At 44.2% G+C, this 18,395-nt stretch overlaps 1 protein-coding gene across 3 annotated transcripts in view; it reads right to left on the bottom strand.

Moving 5' to 3' along the window:
- Positions 1-18,395, bottom strand: part of LOC107263531 (discoidin domain-containing receptor 2) — a 97,104-nt gene that overhangs the window by 34,529 nt on the left and 44,180 nt on the right. For all 3 annotated transcript variants that reach the window (XM_025080642.1, XM_015730851.2, XM_025080641.1), the window contains 2 exons: positions 8,003-8,311; positions 5,355-5,457 (listed from right to left, as the gene is read on the bottom strand). In XM_025080642.1, coding sequence (XP_024936410.1) covers positions 5,355-5,457; positions 8,003-8,120 — 221 coding nt within the window. In that variant the 5' untranslated portion in view covers positions 8,121-8,311. The remainder of the gene's footprint in view (positions 1-5,354; positions 5,458-8,002; positions 8,312-18,395) is intronic.

Genomic DNA, 18,395 nt, shown 5'->3' with positions numbered 1-18,395 from the left:
TGGGGGGGGGGGGGGGGAGGTAGATGGGTGGGACTGCCAGGCAATTTCCCACAGCAAGGAGCATCGTTTCCAACTAGGGGAAAACGCTATTGCCACCTGGCGGTGAGTATATTCATATTCAGCGTGCACCGTGGGGCTGCTTTCTTCTATTATCTTATGGCTACGTGCCCGGTAAAAACTAATTAAATTTTTTCCATAATACGGCTATTCAGATGATAACGGCGGTTGCCGGCACTCGTTAAGAGAATCATGCTACTCGGACAAGATAGGTTGCGTTACGAGCCATTGACAGGGACCACCCTACCCACCCAGCCACCTAATTACCCCTAAACGACTGGCCCGATTGCTTTGCTCGTTTACTTCCTCGTATTCGTATCGTCGCCGTGCAATTATTATGTACATTTTAATGTAAGCTACTTTTCACCGTTCACTCGGGATTCCTCAGTTTCATTCTACGCGGTACAGTGTACAGATTTTTCTTCTATCTGCCCATTCGGAAACATATGTAGTATGGTATATCTCTGTAATCCCCACTCGACGTCACGGCGTCCGAAAGGCAAGTTTTTTTTAATATCCCTCTGGACGATGCAACTGGAATGCCCTGTTTTTCTCGTGTCCGATAACAGCCCCTACGTGTATTACCGTACTGTATAGGTATGTGTATATACATATATATATAATCTGCCGTATACGTTTCGACCAAAGCGAGCAGCTTTTCCGCGACGAAAACTTTTGATACAGCCTGCAAAATTTACGAACTACATTTACGAGCGTTATAAGCGAATATAACGCGAGTGCGCCGAGCAGCAATCTCGAGCAGGCACGCTCGGTTATCGAATATGCCCGGAATGCGGTGTCGAATACGCCATCGGGTAAATGACCCGTGAAAATTCTCGCTGGCCCGTCTCATTTTACGGCGCGACCTTTCCTTCGCCACTCGTCGGATAACAGGGGGCGGAGAAAGAGAGAGAGAGAGAGAGAGAGAGAATGAGGTGAATATGAAAAAGGAAAAGCTTACTAGAAATTCCAATCGGATAACAGGGGGCGGAGAAAGGAATATGCCCGGAATGCGGTGTCGAATACGCCATCGGGTAAATGACCCGTGAAAATTCTCGCTGGCCCGTCTCATTTTACGGCGCGACCTTTCCTTCGCCACTCGTCGGATAACAGGGGGCGGAGAAAGAGAGAGAGAGAGAGAGAGAGAGAGAGAATGAGGTGAATATGAAAAAGGAAAAGCTTACTAGAAATTCCAAGACCAAGGAAAATCTAATACCCGGTTATCTATCCGAGAATATCTAAAAGATTTTTATGAAGTTTCCACGATATTTATTCAGAATTCTTTAATATCACGTATCATTATTTTCATATGATCTTTAACCCTTCATTCCTTATATGACTCTTCCGTCATTGGATTTTAGATTTTACCTTCACCAAGGCAGAAACTATTTCGAGATAATCTATGCTATTATATATCCAAAGAGGTTTAAGGAATCGTCCCGAGGACTCAAGCTCAATCTGCAAATGGAAGATGGGTCCCTTTTCAATTTGTGCAAGCTTGCTTACTTCGCGACCACCGTATATATAAACGGAGCAAAGTGCGTTCGAGAATAAAGGTTCGTTCGTATAAAAGGAACTTTAGTAAGTGTTTTCAGATTGGAGAAACTACTCGGTGCTATTGGGAGTAATAACGTCCAGTCATATATACATATATTCCACGTGTATTTACTAGATCGTAAAAGAGAAATCGTGAACCTACTATCAGGCGATTCTACAGAAAACATGCAAAATATGATATAGGATCTTTATGACGTTACTGCTGTACGAAATACCTCGTAGAATCGATAGGGAATAATAGAGCCAGAAGGGTAGGTACCTTCGTGTCAATGGGGATTTTCTATCGGTACATCAAACATAGAAGTAAGGACGGACAAAGACCTTTCCGGACTTGTGGCTCCGATAAAATCTTCAAGACGGACAGTTCCGTTCTTCTGATATAACTTGGGAGAGAGGTAGGAGAGTCGCGTGACCCCAAAAAATCGTAAATATCGATATTCAATAATCGATACTTAATTTTTTCTCAATAAAGTACACTACCCAAAAGATTAGCCATAGAGTTATGCAAATGGTCACATAAACTATCAAAACAATGTAACAGCCTGCGTAACATTTGGAGGTATAAAATATTCTTATTATTTATTGGAACAGGTATATCGAGTAACCCAGTATCGATCTTCGTGACGAGTGTAAATATCTGCTCCAATTACTTTTCTTAGATAGGCGTGATATACGTACACAATTAAATAGTCGTTCCATAATGTCCTGTATAAATAAATAAAGCCTCACTCGAAATGACCCAGTCCCCCTTTAACGAATATGTTAATTTAGCTAAGGTAAAATGCCGTGCCAAAGCGCGAGCGCCTTATCGCAACTCGCTGGGGGGTCTCCGCCACGGAGTGAATCATTTCGTACAAAGAGAAGTCCTCGTTTAGAATGGGACATTTGAATTACGCGAAGTAAAGCAGCAAAGGCACGCGCGATGACCAACGCCGATTGGTATCGCGAGGCGAGAGCTTTTCAAGAGTCCCCGGACCGTCCTATTAAACACGGTAAGATACATTTGTTTAGTAAATCTCTCAATGCTTCGCTCTTGTGTAGGACTAATTCTTTAGGACTGAATAAAAAATATGATCATCTTTATTGCAGAGATAGGTAATCCCGAGGAAGTACAAGGTACATGAGAACAATACAAAATTGTCTACACGCAATGGGCTAGTCGGGCAGAAGGTTAGTCGAGCTCTTAAGAGCATTGTAAGGGGTTGATTACATTGGGGTGCAGATAGCTACGCGTCGATGGTCTACTTTTTTTTTTTTATGGCGGTGAAAAGGGGTAGCCGAGGGTGTACACAATATAGGTACTCCGAACGATTCTGGTTGACGTTCCATTTTGAGTTGGGATTCTTGTGCCGGAGTGAAGAGGGGGATGAACGGTTCTACAGGGTTGAGGAGTGTCCCTGCTTAGACACGCAGTGCTTTATAAAGGGGTAGGCGTAATGCCTCTTCCAATTTATGCGCCTCTTTATGTCCTTCTGAAAAGTCCTATTATGCGCGAGCAAGAATATTGTGAGAAGCGAGTGGGGTGTGGATAGGTAGGGGTAGGCAGAATATCTCCCCTTTGGCAATGCATGTTTTGTTATCAAAAGAATTCCCATTCTTGGCCCGAGTCCCGCACAGAGAAGTTGCTGCTCTGGTTGCTGGATCTTTGCCTCCCTCTCTCTCTCTCTCTTGCATCTTCGCTTCTCATTCTCCCTTCGTTCGTTCTTCGTTTCCTCCTAGTGAAAATCATCCCCTAACTTTCTCTCTCATCCGCGCTCAACTCCTTCGTTCACTTATATCCGTGTCATGTAGTAGAGGAGGTATATAGGTGCCAGGCAGGTCTCTGGCTCGTACGTTCTGTCGCACTGTTGGCTGGCTGACTGGCTGGCCTGGTACACCCCTCGGTTGGCTGCCCGGTTACGTGTGGGTACCTTAGAGCCGAAGATTTATGCCAAAGTGTCGTCACGCGAGCATAGCGGCAGGGGGACATTTTCAGAACACAATATGATGTATCCCCGATTGTGCCTACATGAATGTATCACGTTATTTGCGTGATACGACTAAAAGAGCCACCCATAAATCATCAGGTGGTGTGCATGGGCCCGACGTTTTCGAACCATACAAAGTGGAAGATAGGTACCTGAGCAAGAATATGTCGACCATTTTTCCTACCACGCTGAAAGCTATACGCTACGTGTGCGTGATTCTTTCTCGGATTTCCAATGTCCCTCGTGTCTTCCCTCGAGTCTTGAATCGCACGTTATATATATATGGTATATATATATGCACGTCCTTTCAGATCCCTGATCTAAGCCCTGGAACCCCTGTCATCGTCAGTTTAACCGATACGTATGGCTACCTCGAGTCATTCCCAAACTTTTTACCGTCGAGCTTTTTCACCTCAAGACGCTTTTCCGCATGCGGAATTTATAAGTTTCTTATTTATTCAGCAGCAGTCTCTCCGGCGTGACCCGTGTCTTACGCTCAAAGTCAAAGTCGATAGACGACGAAATACGTCAAATGGCAATTTTTTTGATATTTTTTAAAAATTACGGGTATGCACATCCACCGTAACAGATAACAGTGGTATCTATTGAATTTATCGGCAATCATTAGCGCGCATCATACCAGACTGCATAGGTTTGGGTCTCATCGAATAGCTCAAAGGGATATCCTATAATAGCAACGTTCGTTACCTGCTGATCTAGCTGTTTTGCGGAAAACGTAAACGCAATGGACGGCGTATGACATCTCCACTCGAAATTCGGTAAATCATCGGTGTTGCGTCATACAGAATTTAAATTTTACTGATTTTCCTCTGGGTATCGTTCACGGTGAGATAGCGTGAAAAAGAATTGCAACTAATGAAACTAACGATAAAACTGAGGGCAACGAAATATATTTACGAAATATTATTCGTTATCATTTTTATCCTGACGACTCCATGATGGTTTGAATACGCTTTAACGGATATTAATATATCAATGGGATAGGTGTAATGGGAATACGGTTAAAGTGCGCATAGGACGCCCTGTGTGCATTAGGTAGGCAAAGCATATTGCATTTCACATATGTAGTCAGATATACGTCTAAGTATACTCCAGTTTTGTTTTCCCTCTATTTTCTTATATCCGTAAATGAAGAAAAAAAAAAGTACCCTGTTCAAAGTGTTTAATTATCGTGAAGAGCAAGAAAGGAACGGAAGGTAGAAGAAAAAATAAACCGCCTCGTCCCTGGTCTAATATATCCTTTGCGAAAATACTTGCTCTAATACAGATTTATTGCGGCGTAAGAGCTTCTGCCGGGCGCCTAATACAGGTATTATGCTGAGACAAGCTAGAGGAATTTACACGAAATTGGAGGTAATTTGTAAGGGTGGCCCTTACTCGGAACTGGTGTGTATCTTGCAGTTTACGGTCTACAGCGATCTTCATTGTGCCAACTTGAGAAAGATCGTGAATGAGCATAATTTGTCGTACGTGAGCCACGTGAACTCGATGGACCGTAATTAACGAAGGAATTATTAATGAGAATTCTGTCCATATCACGTTTGCCAATAATCAATCAAGTGCAATAAATTGACCGGGAACGTCGTTACGGATAATTCATAGAAATAGAGAACTGAAAATACGTAAGAGTGAATGGGACGAGAATTCATTTTCGTGGGATGTCGGATCAAGGTGTCCGACAACGCGAAAATGCATTCGGACAATGTATATATACACATATACAGAGTGAGAGAGATATAATTGTTCGCTTACCTGGCATGTTTGGGACCAAGACTGGGGTCGTACATGGAACTAGCTGAGATGTCTTCATCAGGAATTTCACCAGTCTCCATACCCAGAGCCGAAGTGCATTGTGCTGAAACAATTAGTATTGTAGTTCATATTAAGCTGTAGAATTGCACGTGGGTTGGCTGCTCCGAAGTTGAGTGTACCTGCGTGTTTGTCATTCTGTCAGACGTAGTTAGTACGTGTTTAGATACGAAGGGAATCTACAACCTTAAAGGACGTAGGGGGTACAGAAGTATGAAACGCTGTAGGAGATTTGCCTAGGGCGAAGCTACAGTTTTCCTCCTTACCTTCGTATACACCCTGGGTAGCATGAAAACCAGCCCTAAGCCGCGTCACCTACTTCTCTTCCCGGTACGACCAAGTCGACATTGTCCTCGCGACTACAGGCGAGCAGACTGTTACGATTAATAATTTCTACGACACGCATGCCCATGTTCGATATGCCTTATGGGTTCCTAAGGGTGCTGGCAGGTTCAGCGACAATCGCCCCTTCGACCCAACGCGGATTATGCATTAGGATTTTATAGCTTTTCACGCGTCGACGAGGACTGCTTTTGTAAATTGAGTTCTATATATATATCTTTAAGTCAAGGTTACAACACCCCATAAGAAGTCATGGTGTTTTCGTGAGGGACTGATTATAAAAATGACACGTGTACCATCGTCACTAAGATTTGTCAATTTTAATATCTGCTAATATAGAACAACGCCTAGGGTCGATCCAGTGCGCCTTGATCCAGTGTCTCCTGGCGATCGGCCCAATGGGAACATGGCGGTACACCGTGCCCGTCCCACTCCGGAAACGTCGGACGTTTCTATGATAAATTGGCGAGGGCACAGCAATGCCGTTGCGCTTAAGCTAGGGCTGCTACAGTTAAGGTTACGGCGGAAAGTTTCAAAACTGCAGAATGCAGCGGACGTGGGATTAGCCGGCCTCGGACCGAGCCCCGTGAACCAGCTCCCGGGCTGGCCGGCTCTCGACCTAGCATTAGCGAGCGCAACTTTAGCGGTGTTTGTAGCAACCTCTCTTTCACGTAGACTCTGAGCCCAAGCGGCCGTTCCTCTTCCACTGTAGTCCCGGTTCCTCCTACCCTGTTCTGTAAGAAGTCCCGAAATTTACTAGGACAAACTACGGGGATGAATTATATACGCGGTGCCCTTAGTCAATTTCTAAGAACACCGAACGGACTCTGATGCCCCAAAATAATTAGTAAACCATCAGGCTACATTCGTTTTGGGAATAGCAGCCACCACGAGGATCTCCTGTTACGTGATTATTTTATAGAGAATCTCTACCACGAGAGAAATTAGCAAGTACGGTACCTGTCCACTTGAAATATGAAATGATGTACTAGGGTCTATCCTGGGGATAGACCTTCGTAGTACAGCATCCGGTAGGGAAGGAGTGGCGAAGTACGTCATTTTCGATGTTATTAATTTACATAAAAACATAGGGGGGTCAGTGTTAAACAACAGATCTCGCACAAGAACGACTGAATACAATGCTCACTTGTCTGCCTCTGAGCAGCTATTAGATAGTATTGTTAATTCATCGTGCGGCTGACATTTCATTTGCGGCGGTACAATAGAGCGGCAGGTGGATGGGTATACCCACCCGGTACAATACATAGCGTATACGCCATTATTGCGTAGTTCTCTGAGATTGAAGAAGAGAGAGAGAGAGAGAGAGAAGAGAGTGCCAGACCGTTCCAAAGAGTGGTTAGTGGTAAAGGAAGGAGCAAGAAGAGAGAACGCTAAAGCACGTGTACATGTGAATTGAAGAGGGCGAAGATAAAAAAAAAGTCAAAATCCTCAGCAACATTTACGGGGCTACGGATGATTTTTCCACGGGCTTATACGACGGATCCGACGATATTACAGCGTCTGACAAAAATAAATAGGGAATCTCTTGCGCGAACTTATTGTCGTTCGGGCGGTGGTGCCTCTGGCAAAATGGCGCTCGATGAGCTATGACTCCGCCGACAGGGAAGTACCTATATCCGTCAGGATTGCGTATAGCTTGCGATACGAGCGAGATCACTTTCCTCTTCTTCTTTTCTTCTTCTTATCCTTTAATTTTGTCCGTGCCATCTCATTCTTTTATATTTTACTATCCATCTACTTAAAAGTACCCCATTTGGACTCCGCCTGGAGCACTTCGCAGGGCCAGAGTGGATCGCAGCTGGACGAGTATCAAATGTCGTGGGCATTAACTCGCAGTTGACCATCCACGTGGATCAGGGTACTCTGTTCGACTCTACTGAATTCTTAGGGAAAAATTGATTTTTCAATGTTGATACCAGCCAACCAATGGCACACGCGCAGCCCTTCGACTTTCGAAGAAATTGAAGCGTACAGCGTTGCCGTAGTGAAAATTCATCTACCGGAAGAGGCACGAGTGGTCGCGAGTGTAAAGTTAAGGGAGGCGCAAATTTAGTACAGGATCGATTCAACAGCCAAGCCACGTGCGGCTCCCGACGGGATCACGAGCTACGATATTCCGGAAGTCGTAAAATCCGCGCGAACGAGCAGCAAGACGCAAACATGACAGATGGATATCTTGCTAGCTGGCTCTGGCTGGTTGCTATGGATGACTGGCTGACTCGACTTACCCAGATCCAAGGCGAACGTGCCGGTGAGACGCAGCAGAGGAATCAGCACCAGGAGAAACTCTCGGAGATGAAGAAGACGTAGATCGTAGAGCCGCATGTTAAGGGTAACCCTGGCCATTACGTGGCTATGGATATCCTCATCGTACAGCAACACCAGAAGCAATCTCGTTGTCGGTCTGACATGCAGCGACGTCTTCCCAATCCAATATCAAGTCCTCGTCTCAGTGTTGCCACCAGTTGCCGCCGACCTCGAGCATGTCTTCGCATCGTCCTGGAAGCTTCGCCAGGGAAGGGCCTACATCGTTTCACCTGGAATCAGGAGAAGCCCCGTCAATTCGAGACAAAACTAAGTCCAGAGAGCACACATAATATATCTGTACCAGCGAAGCTGTGATCCTCCTAAGTTTTATCGTACTTCACAGGGTGGATAACGTGTCTCGTGTATGATACAAGGCTCTCGCAGTAGCTATACATACACCCTGTATTACAAGTCTCGTATACTCGACTAGCTTTACATTGTTATATATGTATATATTTATGTGTATATATATATCGCAGTGGCACGATCGTATTTTTGTAGCAGCTCACGCGCGTAACGATAATATATTAAGGGCTTAGAACGAGACACGATGAGAAGCGACGCGTTGCGGAAAAAAGGCGAAGCCAAGTGAAGCGCGAGTTGCAGCAGAAGGCTGCAACGTGAAGTGTACCTGTACTGGCACGAGGCATCCCTCGATAGAGGATGCATCGCCTTTATTATGGCATCCCTGCTTTCACCCTCACTCGCACTCGGAGTAGGAAGCTTTTGTGTGCATTCGATAGCCCGTGCAAGGCAAACGAGCCTACAACAAAACGTACTGGAGTATCCCGTGCCTTAGCCGTTACGTATTGTATCTCTATTTTTTTTTTTTTTTTCCCTTTATCCCTTTGGCTGTCCCTCTTACTCACGCTATCTTTGTGCTATGCCCGTTTTACTCTCGGTGCACCGTATCCCGTCCTATCGCAATTCTCGTTCACGGTCTACCTGATCGTTCGTCGTTCTTTATGGACGCTCGGGCGTCGTCATTACCCATAGGTGCAACTACGAACTAAACGGAAGGATTTGTGATGCAAATCTCATGCCGCTTCTCCAGGCTTGGGCATTACGTATGTCCTCCTCTCTTTCTTTGCGAATGCTTTACGTATCGTATAGGAAAGTAGTAGGTGGAGCTGGTTATAGCTACTGTCGGTCTATGTTCTTTACTGGGAACCGGCAATTGGCTTTTCTTACCCAGGTTCGACTCGCTCTCTCTAGATAGCACTGGCAATGCATTACCGAACATCGGCTTGAAAATGTTGGCGGAACGTGAAGGAAGTTCAGGAATGAAAATACATGCAACGGGAAAAATGTGTAGCAGTAAAGTTCATAGGTTAACTTATTTGTTCACTTGCTTTGGCGCAGCCAAGTTTCATTAAACTAGTTTGAAAATTTAAAACGGTATAAATTCTTACCTCTCGCCGATATTAATGCATTTAGTGGGTTCTGGTGAATTTGAAATGTTACGCGTTAAACAGTCGCGGAGAATTAATCAAGAGAGCGCAGGGAGCTCGGATGCATTTCGATCGTGACGCTTTTCTAAAGTGTTCGACCTAATGTAGATATTTCGATTTTCTTGTTATAGAGCCAACTTCACGGTGGCTCCGTGGTTTTAGTAATGCTGGCATTTAGACACGGACGAGCACAGAATTCAGGTTAGATTCCAGCTGAAATTATCCGATTCGATATATACGCCAATTTCCAGTCCGGTCTCTTCAACCTCTGGCCAATCGGAATCTGCGGAAGGTGAGTGCTCACGTGGAATACAATTTTGTCCCCTTTTCAGCGTGAGTATAGCTATTCTCCTGTAGTCTGATTTCAGGGAAAATCTCTCTCCTGCATATTCTCGAGGACGAATAGAGATTCAGGAGTTGATAGCGGATCAATCTCTTTCAAAATTTTTTATCACTGATAAATATCCTAGAAAAAAAATATCTCGATGAAAATATTGCCTGGGAATTATTACGTGGGTCTACCCCATAACTCTATGACCAAATCCCAACAGGGCTAAAAGTTTTTAGGTTAAACTTCAGTACTTGATTTTCTGGAGTGTTATCGGAGAAATTTTGGAAAAGTTTAATCGGACCCGTGCAAATACATTAATCTAATCGAGTCAATTAATCCAGTTTGCGGTCTTTAAGAATTAATGATCAATTTACGATGGGTTAGTTTCTCTCTGTGTACAGCAGAGATATTTTAGGTTAGCACTGCTAGTCGTGGAAATTGATATTTGACAGGCGAATTTAGAAAATTAAAAAAAAAAAAATGTAAAAAAAATGAAAAAAAAACACCAGTGGATGCTTTTAAGATGAATTCATACCACGTTCTTTCCGCTTGGAATTTTACCTACCTTACGTCATTCCTATACCGCGTTGGAGGAGCTGAATTCAAACAATTTGCAGCGCTCCGTCCCGTCCGATCTTAATTAAATTGCGAACAATGTTTTCACAGTCTGGTTTCCACAATGAAGTAACTTTGCGTGGATGCCGCTGTTATTGGCTGCCGTTTAAGCTGAGCTTAAAACCTTCGCCGAGTATTTCTATATCGACGATCGAATTAACGAGTAGCCTCGACTGCACGAATACGTCTGCCTAGGTATCTACCCACTGTACCTACTTTCATCGTCGTGTGGTACACCACTGGTCTTATTCAGTTATCGTACATTGCCATATTCTAAACCATCATTCTGGTCTCTCCATTTGATTACTACTTTTTCTACCGAATAACCCTGTATTTCAATACAGATAGTAATACACAGAAGTGAAGTAGCCTACAGCATTCCAATGGAGCATCCCGAATGCTGAATTCGACTCAAAGACAAGTCCCATCTGTTTCGTGAATCAGAGGAATTTTAAACGCGTTAATGACCTGCATTCAATCCGGTCAGCCGAACAGGTTGGATTTCCGCCAATCAGCGGCTCAATTAGCAGAATTCAGTAGAGGCGATTGCTCAGCAACCTGGCAAAATGATTTAATGGCCGAATGCAGTCGTCGGCCGTTACGTCGTAATAAAGATGCCAATTAAATGAAAGCTGCACGCGATGCAGCCAGAGCTACACAGTACGGTGACCGATACAACAAGAATCAAAAGTAAATCTATGGCGCTGTTAATATTTAAATTTCATACGTGTATAAATCAAGGGATTTCTTTAGTAAGCCATATCACTCTTACTGCTACCGTATACGTATATATGTTCAAATTGTATAAGGCTGTCATCCCCTATGTACGACACGTGTAACCTGCTGACAACTCTATATCGCATTTACGTAGACGAAATAAATGTTCTATAGGCACTGATAACACCGAAAGCTCTTGGTGATATAGTTTACTGAAGCAGTATCACTTAAATAATATTTCATCCATCTTTTGACGACTCTATTCAGACTTCAAGACAGTATTATTAGGTGATTAATCACCGAGCAAATAATTGTGTCGTGTCCACTCGCGATCAAACATCTCCGCCCTCTGTCCCCTATATAACGTGTGATCCCAAAATACGTTTTCCCTTTATTCCAAGATATTACCTTCGATTTCCTTTACCCCGATCCTCTAATACATTTTTTTGTCCTCGACAACCTACGTAACTTTCCTTTTGTAAATGCGAATATAAACTCTTTGGCGGAGTCCCGCGGTAGCGAGGGTTTCCACTGTGGGCTTAAAAAGTTTAAACGTTCTCCACACTATACCATACTGTACCTAGAGACCTGCTGTATAATGCGAGTATAGAAATCCTGAAGATTTTCCTTCGGCGAAGAACACGGGCATAAGTAGGTCCAATTTATAAGTCCACCAAAGTCCATGGGACAGATTTCGATAAATCGATAATGGATCAATTCGAACGAGAGTCTCATTTCCGTTGAACTAGTCGTAATGACCGTTTCCGATAATGTCTTCGTCATTACGTAGAAACACGTGTACATAGACTTTACCTCGAAATATATATCATAAAAAAAATGTATTGTTCCCTACCTGTCCCACTAATTTATTAAGTTTGTTACCGTGGAAATTTTTTTGATCAACATTGACAAGTAACTTGACAGCATTCGCCTACGCACCGGGTGTACGATCGCTAATGGATTTCTCTGTGTAAATTGTAGCTGGCGTTCTAGTTTCGACGAGATATAGAGAGGAGGTTGGGGAGGGGGAAGGGTAGAAAAAAGTTTTACTGAAAAATCCGTACGCTCGTTACGAGTCGCGTATCGACGTGCGCGTCGCGACGGGAGTAGGATATTCCCGGTGGGGTGGATCGTAAAAAAAAAGCTGTGACTGAAATAGCCCGTTTCTCTTGAATCATCGGGCAAACCCGATATCAATCTATCCCGTCGAGTGAACAGCTGAACGGGCGAGTGCGGTGAGTGGGCGAATCACGCGCGGACAGGCCGATTCGCACGTTTCTCAAATCCCTCGAGACGTTGGGACGCGGCATGGACGCGGCATGGACGCTCCTTATGTCCGATGTTGGTAGCTGCTAGTGTTGCTGATATCGCACGGATATTCCTACTTACATAGGAATACAGGATGGATGGGTTTGCATGAGAGCGAGGTCGTAAAGTCATGATAAGTTAAGTTATGTCTCGCGACTGCCTGCGTTACCATAAATTGTTTGATCCTAAAGCCTATTTCGTTTTGTCATTTAACCGTCACTTCCGTCTGCGCTCTATTTCGATTTTCTTCCTTTCCTCATCGCGCCACATAGATTCTCCTGTCCTATCCGAACGCTCGACTCCGTGGTACCCTCAGGCGAAACGTTTTGATTGAGGTGTTCATCAAGATGCTCGTAAGCCGAGCAGTGACGTTTGTCAGAGGGAGCGTCGCGATTTTCGTGAAGTCCGGGCGTCGGCGTCGGCGTCGGGGCCGAGCTGTTCGTTTCGTGGAAAAATAAAGCCAGGGATTGGAGCGCGGTTTTGAGGAAGCCGGCTTGTAAGAAGTCGCGGGGGCGGGGAGTAGGAGGGACTCAGGAAGGGATAAAGAAAATGAGGGTGGTGGAAGGGACTAAGGGAGAGACGAAGAAATGATGGAATGAGGTAAAATAGGTTGAGGATAAAGGAGGGCGGGGGGGGGGGCAGGGGCTGAAGTAGGTGGTGGTTGCCTGAATCGTGGTTAGCCGATAGGTCTTCCTTAAGAGGTACGATGAAAGAGGGATGAAATAATCTCTTAAGAGAGAAAAAAGGGAGGCTGAGTTGGTATCCCTTTAAATAAAAAGACTTGCTCCACTACGGGTAACTTAACCGGAAGCTGGACTTGGACCTCATCGAGTAACGCTTAGCGTATTTGCAAGGTATTTTCTTGAAAATCGTAACGTCACGTCCTCTGCCGATTTCTGCCGCTATATCGAACATGGCGCTAGTGTATACCTGGAATGCTATCTGGCATTTTGTCTTCTATAGGCCTTAAAATTCCGAATGGCATTGAGAACCCCACAAGAATTTTGCCTGTGCTCGCTTTTTTTTTTATTCAAGGAGTTCGTAAAGGGGATGGTATATCGGGGCGCTTGATGCGACAAGGCCATTTTCCACGGGGGTGCTTAAACGACACTTCATACAGAAGCGGTTATCGCGTCTGTCGTGAGCTGATACCACGCGTTTTCAACCCACCATTTCCCGACGTGTCTGAATTTACCCAGTCCCACCAGCCATCCCCGAGACTCATCCTCAGCCCCATCATGCCACCTTCATTACTCACATGCAAATCACCCCGAGAAAATACCGCGTTATGGATGTTCCCTGTTTTAAGATACGATTCCACGGCTCGTGCCTCGTGGCGCTCTTACGCGTTTTGCATTCGAAAAAAAAAAAAAAAATCTAGTCGCGTCGGAGCCACTTCCGAAGACGAAGTCACCGGGCGAGCGGATATCGCCGCGCGGCCTCGAGTCGCGATATTTACGAGCTGCGATAACACCACGAATGCCTTGAATTGTCCTCGTGGACGCGGATATCTCCTAGAAGCGGTTACCCACTGGTTGGCTATCCTACCTACCTTGCCACCTACTTCCTAACAAACGCCTCTGCCCATCTGTCTACCTGGTCCGACTTGAATAACCTAGATCGAGGACACGGCACACAGGAAGTTCTCCTTAATTGCCAAGAATTTTAAATTCTTTAATTGTTCTGAGAGAATTGCCGTGGGGGGGATCTACCTTCTTAAATATCTATGTGCCCTATGTACCAAGAAGAGGAAACTGTGGGATCCTCTGGAGCGATGTTGGTAAAAAAAAAAAAAACTGAAAAAAAAACTGAAAAAATATCGTGCAGGAAAGATGGCGAACGTATAGAGGGCAACTTTGAAGAGGTCTGCAAAGCCTGACGAACATTAACCGAAAATCGGCTTTATGCGAGTCACGCTGTCCAAGTAATTTGCCGTTTAGCTTTCGACGACACACCCTGTATCTGTCACCGAATAATGGAGAGGAAAGGGATGAGGGGGGATGGAAGGTAGAAAGTCGAGAAGGCAAGAAAGCAAGAAGGTAGGCAAGTTTCTAGAAGGTACCAGGCTAGCTCTATATAAGGAGGAAGGAAGAAGGAAGGGTGAGCGTCGAAGGGGTGGATACACGCGCGCAACCCTGCTACTGAAGGATCTCTGTATTCTCGCCAGGAACTCGAACACTCGATAGTGTGCTTTCGAAAATTTCGTGACGAAACTCCTAAAGCTCGCGCACAATTTACGTTATTAAATCGGCAGAACGCTTCGAGAAGCATTCGGACGAGTCTCTTCCACTATTCAATGGAATTTTCATGGAAGTTCTTTTTTTTTTATTACTCGTACCACTCTTCCTTCCTTACGTCACAGCTGAGTACGTCATTTGCGTAGCTTCTTCTTATCTCCCCGCTCCCCGTCCGACCCACTCTTGTTCATCGAAGTTCCGAGATCCCCGGTAGCTAAGCTGTGACAACGGAAGTAGGTACCATAAATATGCAATCCGGTCTGCGCTACAACTTCCTCTTTCCTTCGGACGTGAAATCGCGGTTTTTCGTGGATTGGTGCAAACTTTTACCTAGAGTTTTGTCGAGCTCTGTTCCTTTCAAGGATGAGGGTGTAACGAGACTAAGAAATTCGTAAAGGCAATCCTCGGTAAACCGATTAGGAGCGAGAAATCCATGTCGCTCCGTCGGGTAAGACCGTGAGAGACAATATATAGTGTGTTTTATGTTACTTCGCAAGGTAAGTTGGTACCTACTGTTTCCCACTAAATTGGGCCGTTCGACAAATGTGAAATATACCTGGTGACTGTATATGTGTCATGAGAATATTTTTTAGAATAAATGCGACCATGACAGGGAAGTTGGATAACGGGAGAGATATTATAACATGGCAGTGGGACAGAAATGTTTGAAAAAAAAAGAAAGAAAAAAATAATGAAAGAGATAAAACGAATCGGAATTTACAGAAAGTATGCTGCTGTCTGTTCGTGGATATTCCTCGAAACGGAACATCGTCCGTATATCCTCTGGTGTATTTTTATTATTTTTTTTTTTCGCAATGTATTACGAATCATCCGTGTATACTGTATACTGGTATATAGATAGCACGGAGTTGGAAAGGTAAGGCCGAGTTTTTATAATACCCTTATCGATCGTATCTTTCGTTCTCTTCGGTTGGCAGAAATGGTAGAGGCACAGTGGAAATGGCAAAAGAGAGAGTTTGTTCCTGAGCGGAATTCGCTCGAAGCGAGTCGATCGGCGCCTCGAGGATTCGCGATGTGTAAAAACATTCCGTGCAGGCAAAGCAGACGAACACTTAACTTATATGAAAAACTTTTATAATATTAAAAATACCGCCGGTTGCTCTTTTCTTCTTTTATTTCTTGTCATTTAAATGTGCACAAAGTCCAATGTTTTTTCTGCGCTTGATTCTCGTATTGGACAACAGACGAAAGTTCGTTTAGCGTTCGTATTATGATATTAACTTTTAATCTTATAATTTGATCCCCTTTCCTCAGATATTTCCACCCCCGAGGTACCCACTGTCACAATTCCTCTTTTATCACAAAACGCTTTGTCATTCGTTTAAGAGTATTTCATGGAATTTACCAAACTCGAACAGTCGTACAAATAGGCCTTTATCATAACCTCAAAACTTCGTACCTCCTGCCAGGTACTTCGTCGTCAGTTCAGTAGCGTCAACGTGGAGTTTACATATTATTGAGAAATTTCTGTAACGACTGAGGGACACGCTAATTGGGCCAAATTCGTGCCAGGTACGTCAGCCATATTAAGGTACCTCAACGTTGAAAGCATTTCTTCCACAATGTGATTCGCAAAGGTTGTAAAATTATGATTCCTGTAAATTCTGAGGCCTTTGAATAAAAAATTTTTTTACGTATACTCCATAAATTTAAATCAATGAAATAAATCATTGAGCAGCTCAGCAGCTACGAAAATAAATGAAAAATTTTTTTTGCCTCATTAACGGTTCACTTCTGCGAATCAAGTGAATATCGACTGTCAATTAGTATTTTTCGATAATTTTTTTTAACAGAGTTTTATATTTAATTAATACTGTACATATATATAGCAATATACTTGGTAACCCACTGGGTATAGGTATACGATATCAATACGAACCGAAAGTATTTTTGCCAGTATTTGGTAATCCTCCTGATGAGAGGTGGAAGGTGGTCGGTGGCGAATTCGTGCGAGATTTCACGTTCGATTTTTGAAGCAGATCGGTTCGAGTGTTCCATATAAGACGGTGAAGTCTGCCCAGTCCTCGTCCAGTGTACCGAATCGTTTTCCAATAGTTCCGATTTCGCATTCCTGAGCGTTTTATTCAAAATATCCAGGAGCGCCAATGGAAACGAAGAGGGTCGGTTCACCGGGGACCGGTAGGATATACACGTGACATTTGGTACGAGCAGCTAAAAACTTAAACGGCGTCTCTACCGGAAAGGTTAACTGAGCGAGATGCGCATCTCGCAAATGGGCAGCGTCCACGCATCGGGACCCCGTGAGTTAGGGTAGAAAATGAAGAGATTGACTCCCCATGAAAATGAATGGGATTCCGTAAAATTTAGCGTAATGACACGAAAATTCAATTATCTTTCTGTTCGTCTCGCGTAATTAAATGCTCAATCCCGTCGCGAACGTCGTTCAGTGGCCGCGACGCTTGCGGAATTTTAATCCGCGCAACATTACATTAAAAGTCCAGATAAAAGCAGGGGTAGGAAGTGCGAGATAAAAAATTCACATTAAACTTATTATCATTTACATAAGATTTATGCACGGATACGGTTAGCGAGAGATCGTGCGCTACGATAACCCCCTATCTATATTTCTATATTTTCTTTTCAACCCCTTCCGAAGAAATCTCCGTTATAACTCGTTATCTCCCATTATTACATTCATCTTTCATCTTGTCACGCTCGCTCGAGATACTCACGATACCCCCCGTCGGTACTACCCCTTTGAATCTCGCTCTGGTTACGTAATAGAATATTAAAAGAAAAAAGTCATCCCCTATATAACGATTCCGCGCGATCCCTCTCGGCGTACGATTTTCTCCAGCATTTCTCACGGGTTATTATCATTACGTTTCGCAGGCAAGCAGCCTTCTTGCTAACGCTCTTTTACGATTTCACCTGTCTCTATATCTATATACGTGTATAAAAGGTTTCCCGTTTTATCGCAGACGATAGATAATATTGCATAAATTTTTGGCACCAGGCTAGACAGAATCCCGTGCTAGAATATTGATCGACCGCGGCCGCGCCACACGAGCCACGCTCGCATTCAACACATTGGAGTCATGCAAACCCGCGGGGGGGTTATGCGAGTTTGCGAGTATTTCGATTCACGTGCGTGCAATTTTCATTGTCGCCTCGTTGTTTGCCGCTGTCTGACCGTTGACGAATGCCTCGCTGGCTGATCGATTTTGTTATCGGTATAGGACGTCGTTTGTCCGGTAAAGTGTATAGCCGGCAAACGACGTCACTCTTGCCAGGTAGAATAAGAGAGGAAGTTGGAAAGAATGTAAAGGAAAAGTACGAAGTAGCTAGGTTAGGTGTTCCTCCATATATGTATATATATAAGGGTGAAAAGTAAGGGTGGTCCGGATAGCCCGAGTTTCGAGTTTCCGTGCACGTACTCGATACGTACCGAGAGAAACGAGTGGCTCGGAGTGACTTCAATTATTAAAAGAGACTCGAACGACTTCCATTGCTTTTCAATTCCGTGATCTCGCCTACTACCCTCTTGGGCTTGAGGGTAGAGCAAGTGCACGAAGAAATTCCTGGCGGCTTCACTCGAAACTCGAGACGGGGGATAAATCTCGTTCATCGACTACCGGACGACTCTGAACGATTTTTGAATGGTGGGTTGGAA

The sequence above is a fragment of the Cephus cinctus genome, unplaced genomic scaffold (genome assembly GCF_000341935.2).
Source record: "Cephus cinctus unplaced genomic scaffold, Ccin1 Ccin1_scaffold0153, whole genome shotgun sequence".
In the NCBI taxonomy this organism is placed as follows: domain Eukaryota; kingdom Metazoa; phylum Arthropoda; class Insecta; order Hymenoptera; family Cephidae; genus Cephus; species Cephus cinctus.
This window is presented reverse-complemented; position numbering and strand designations above follow the sequence as displayed.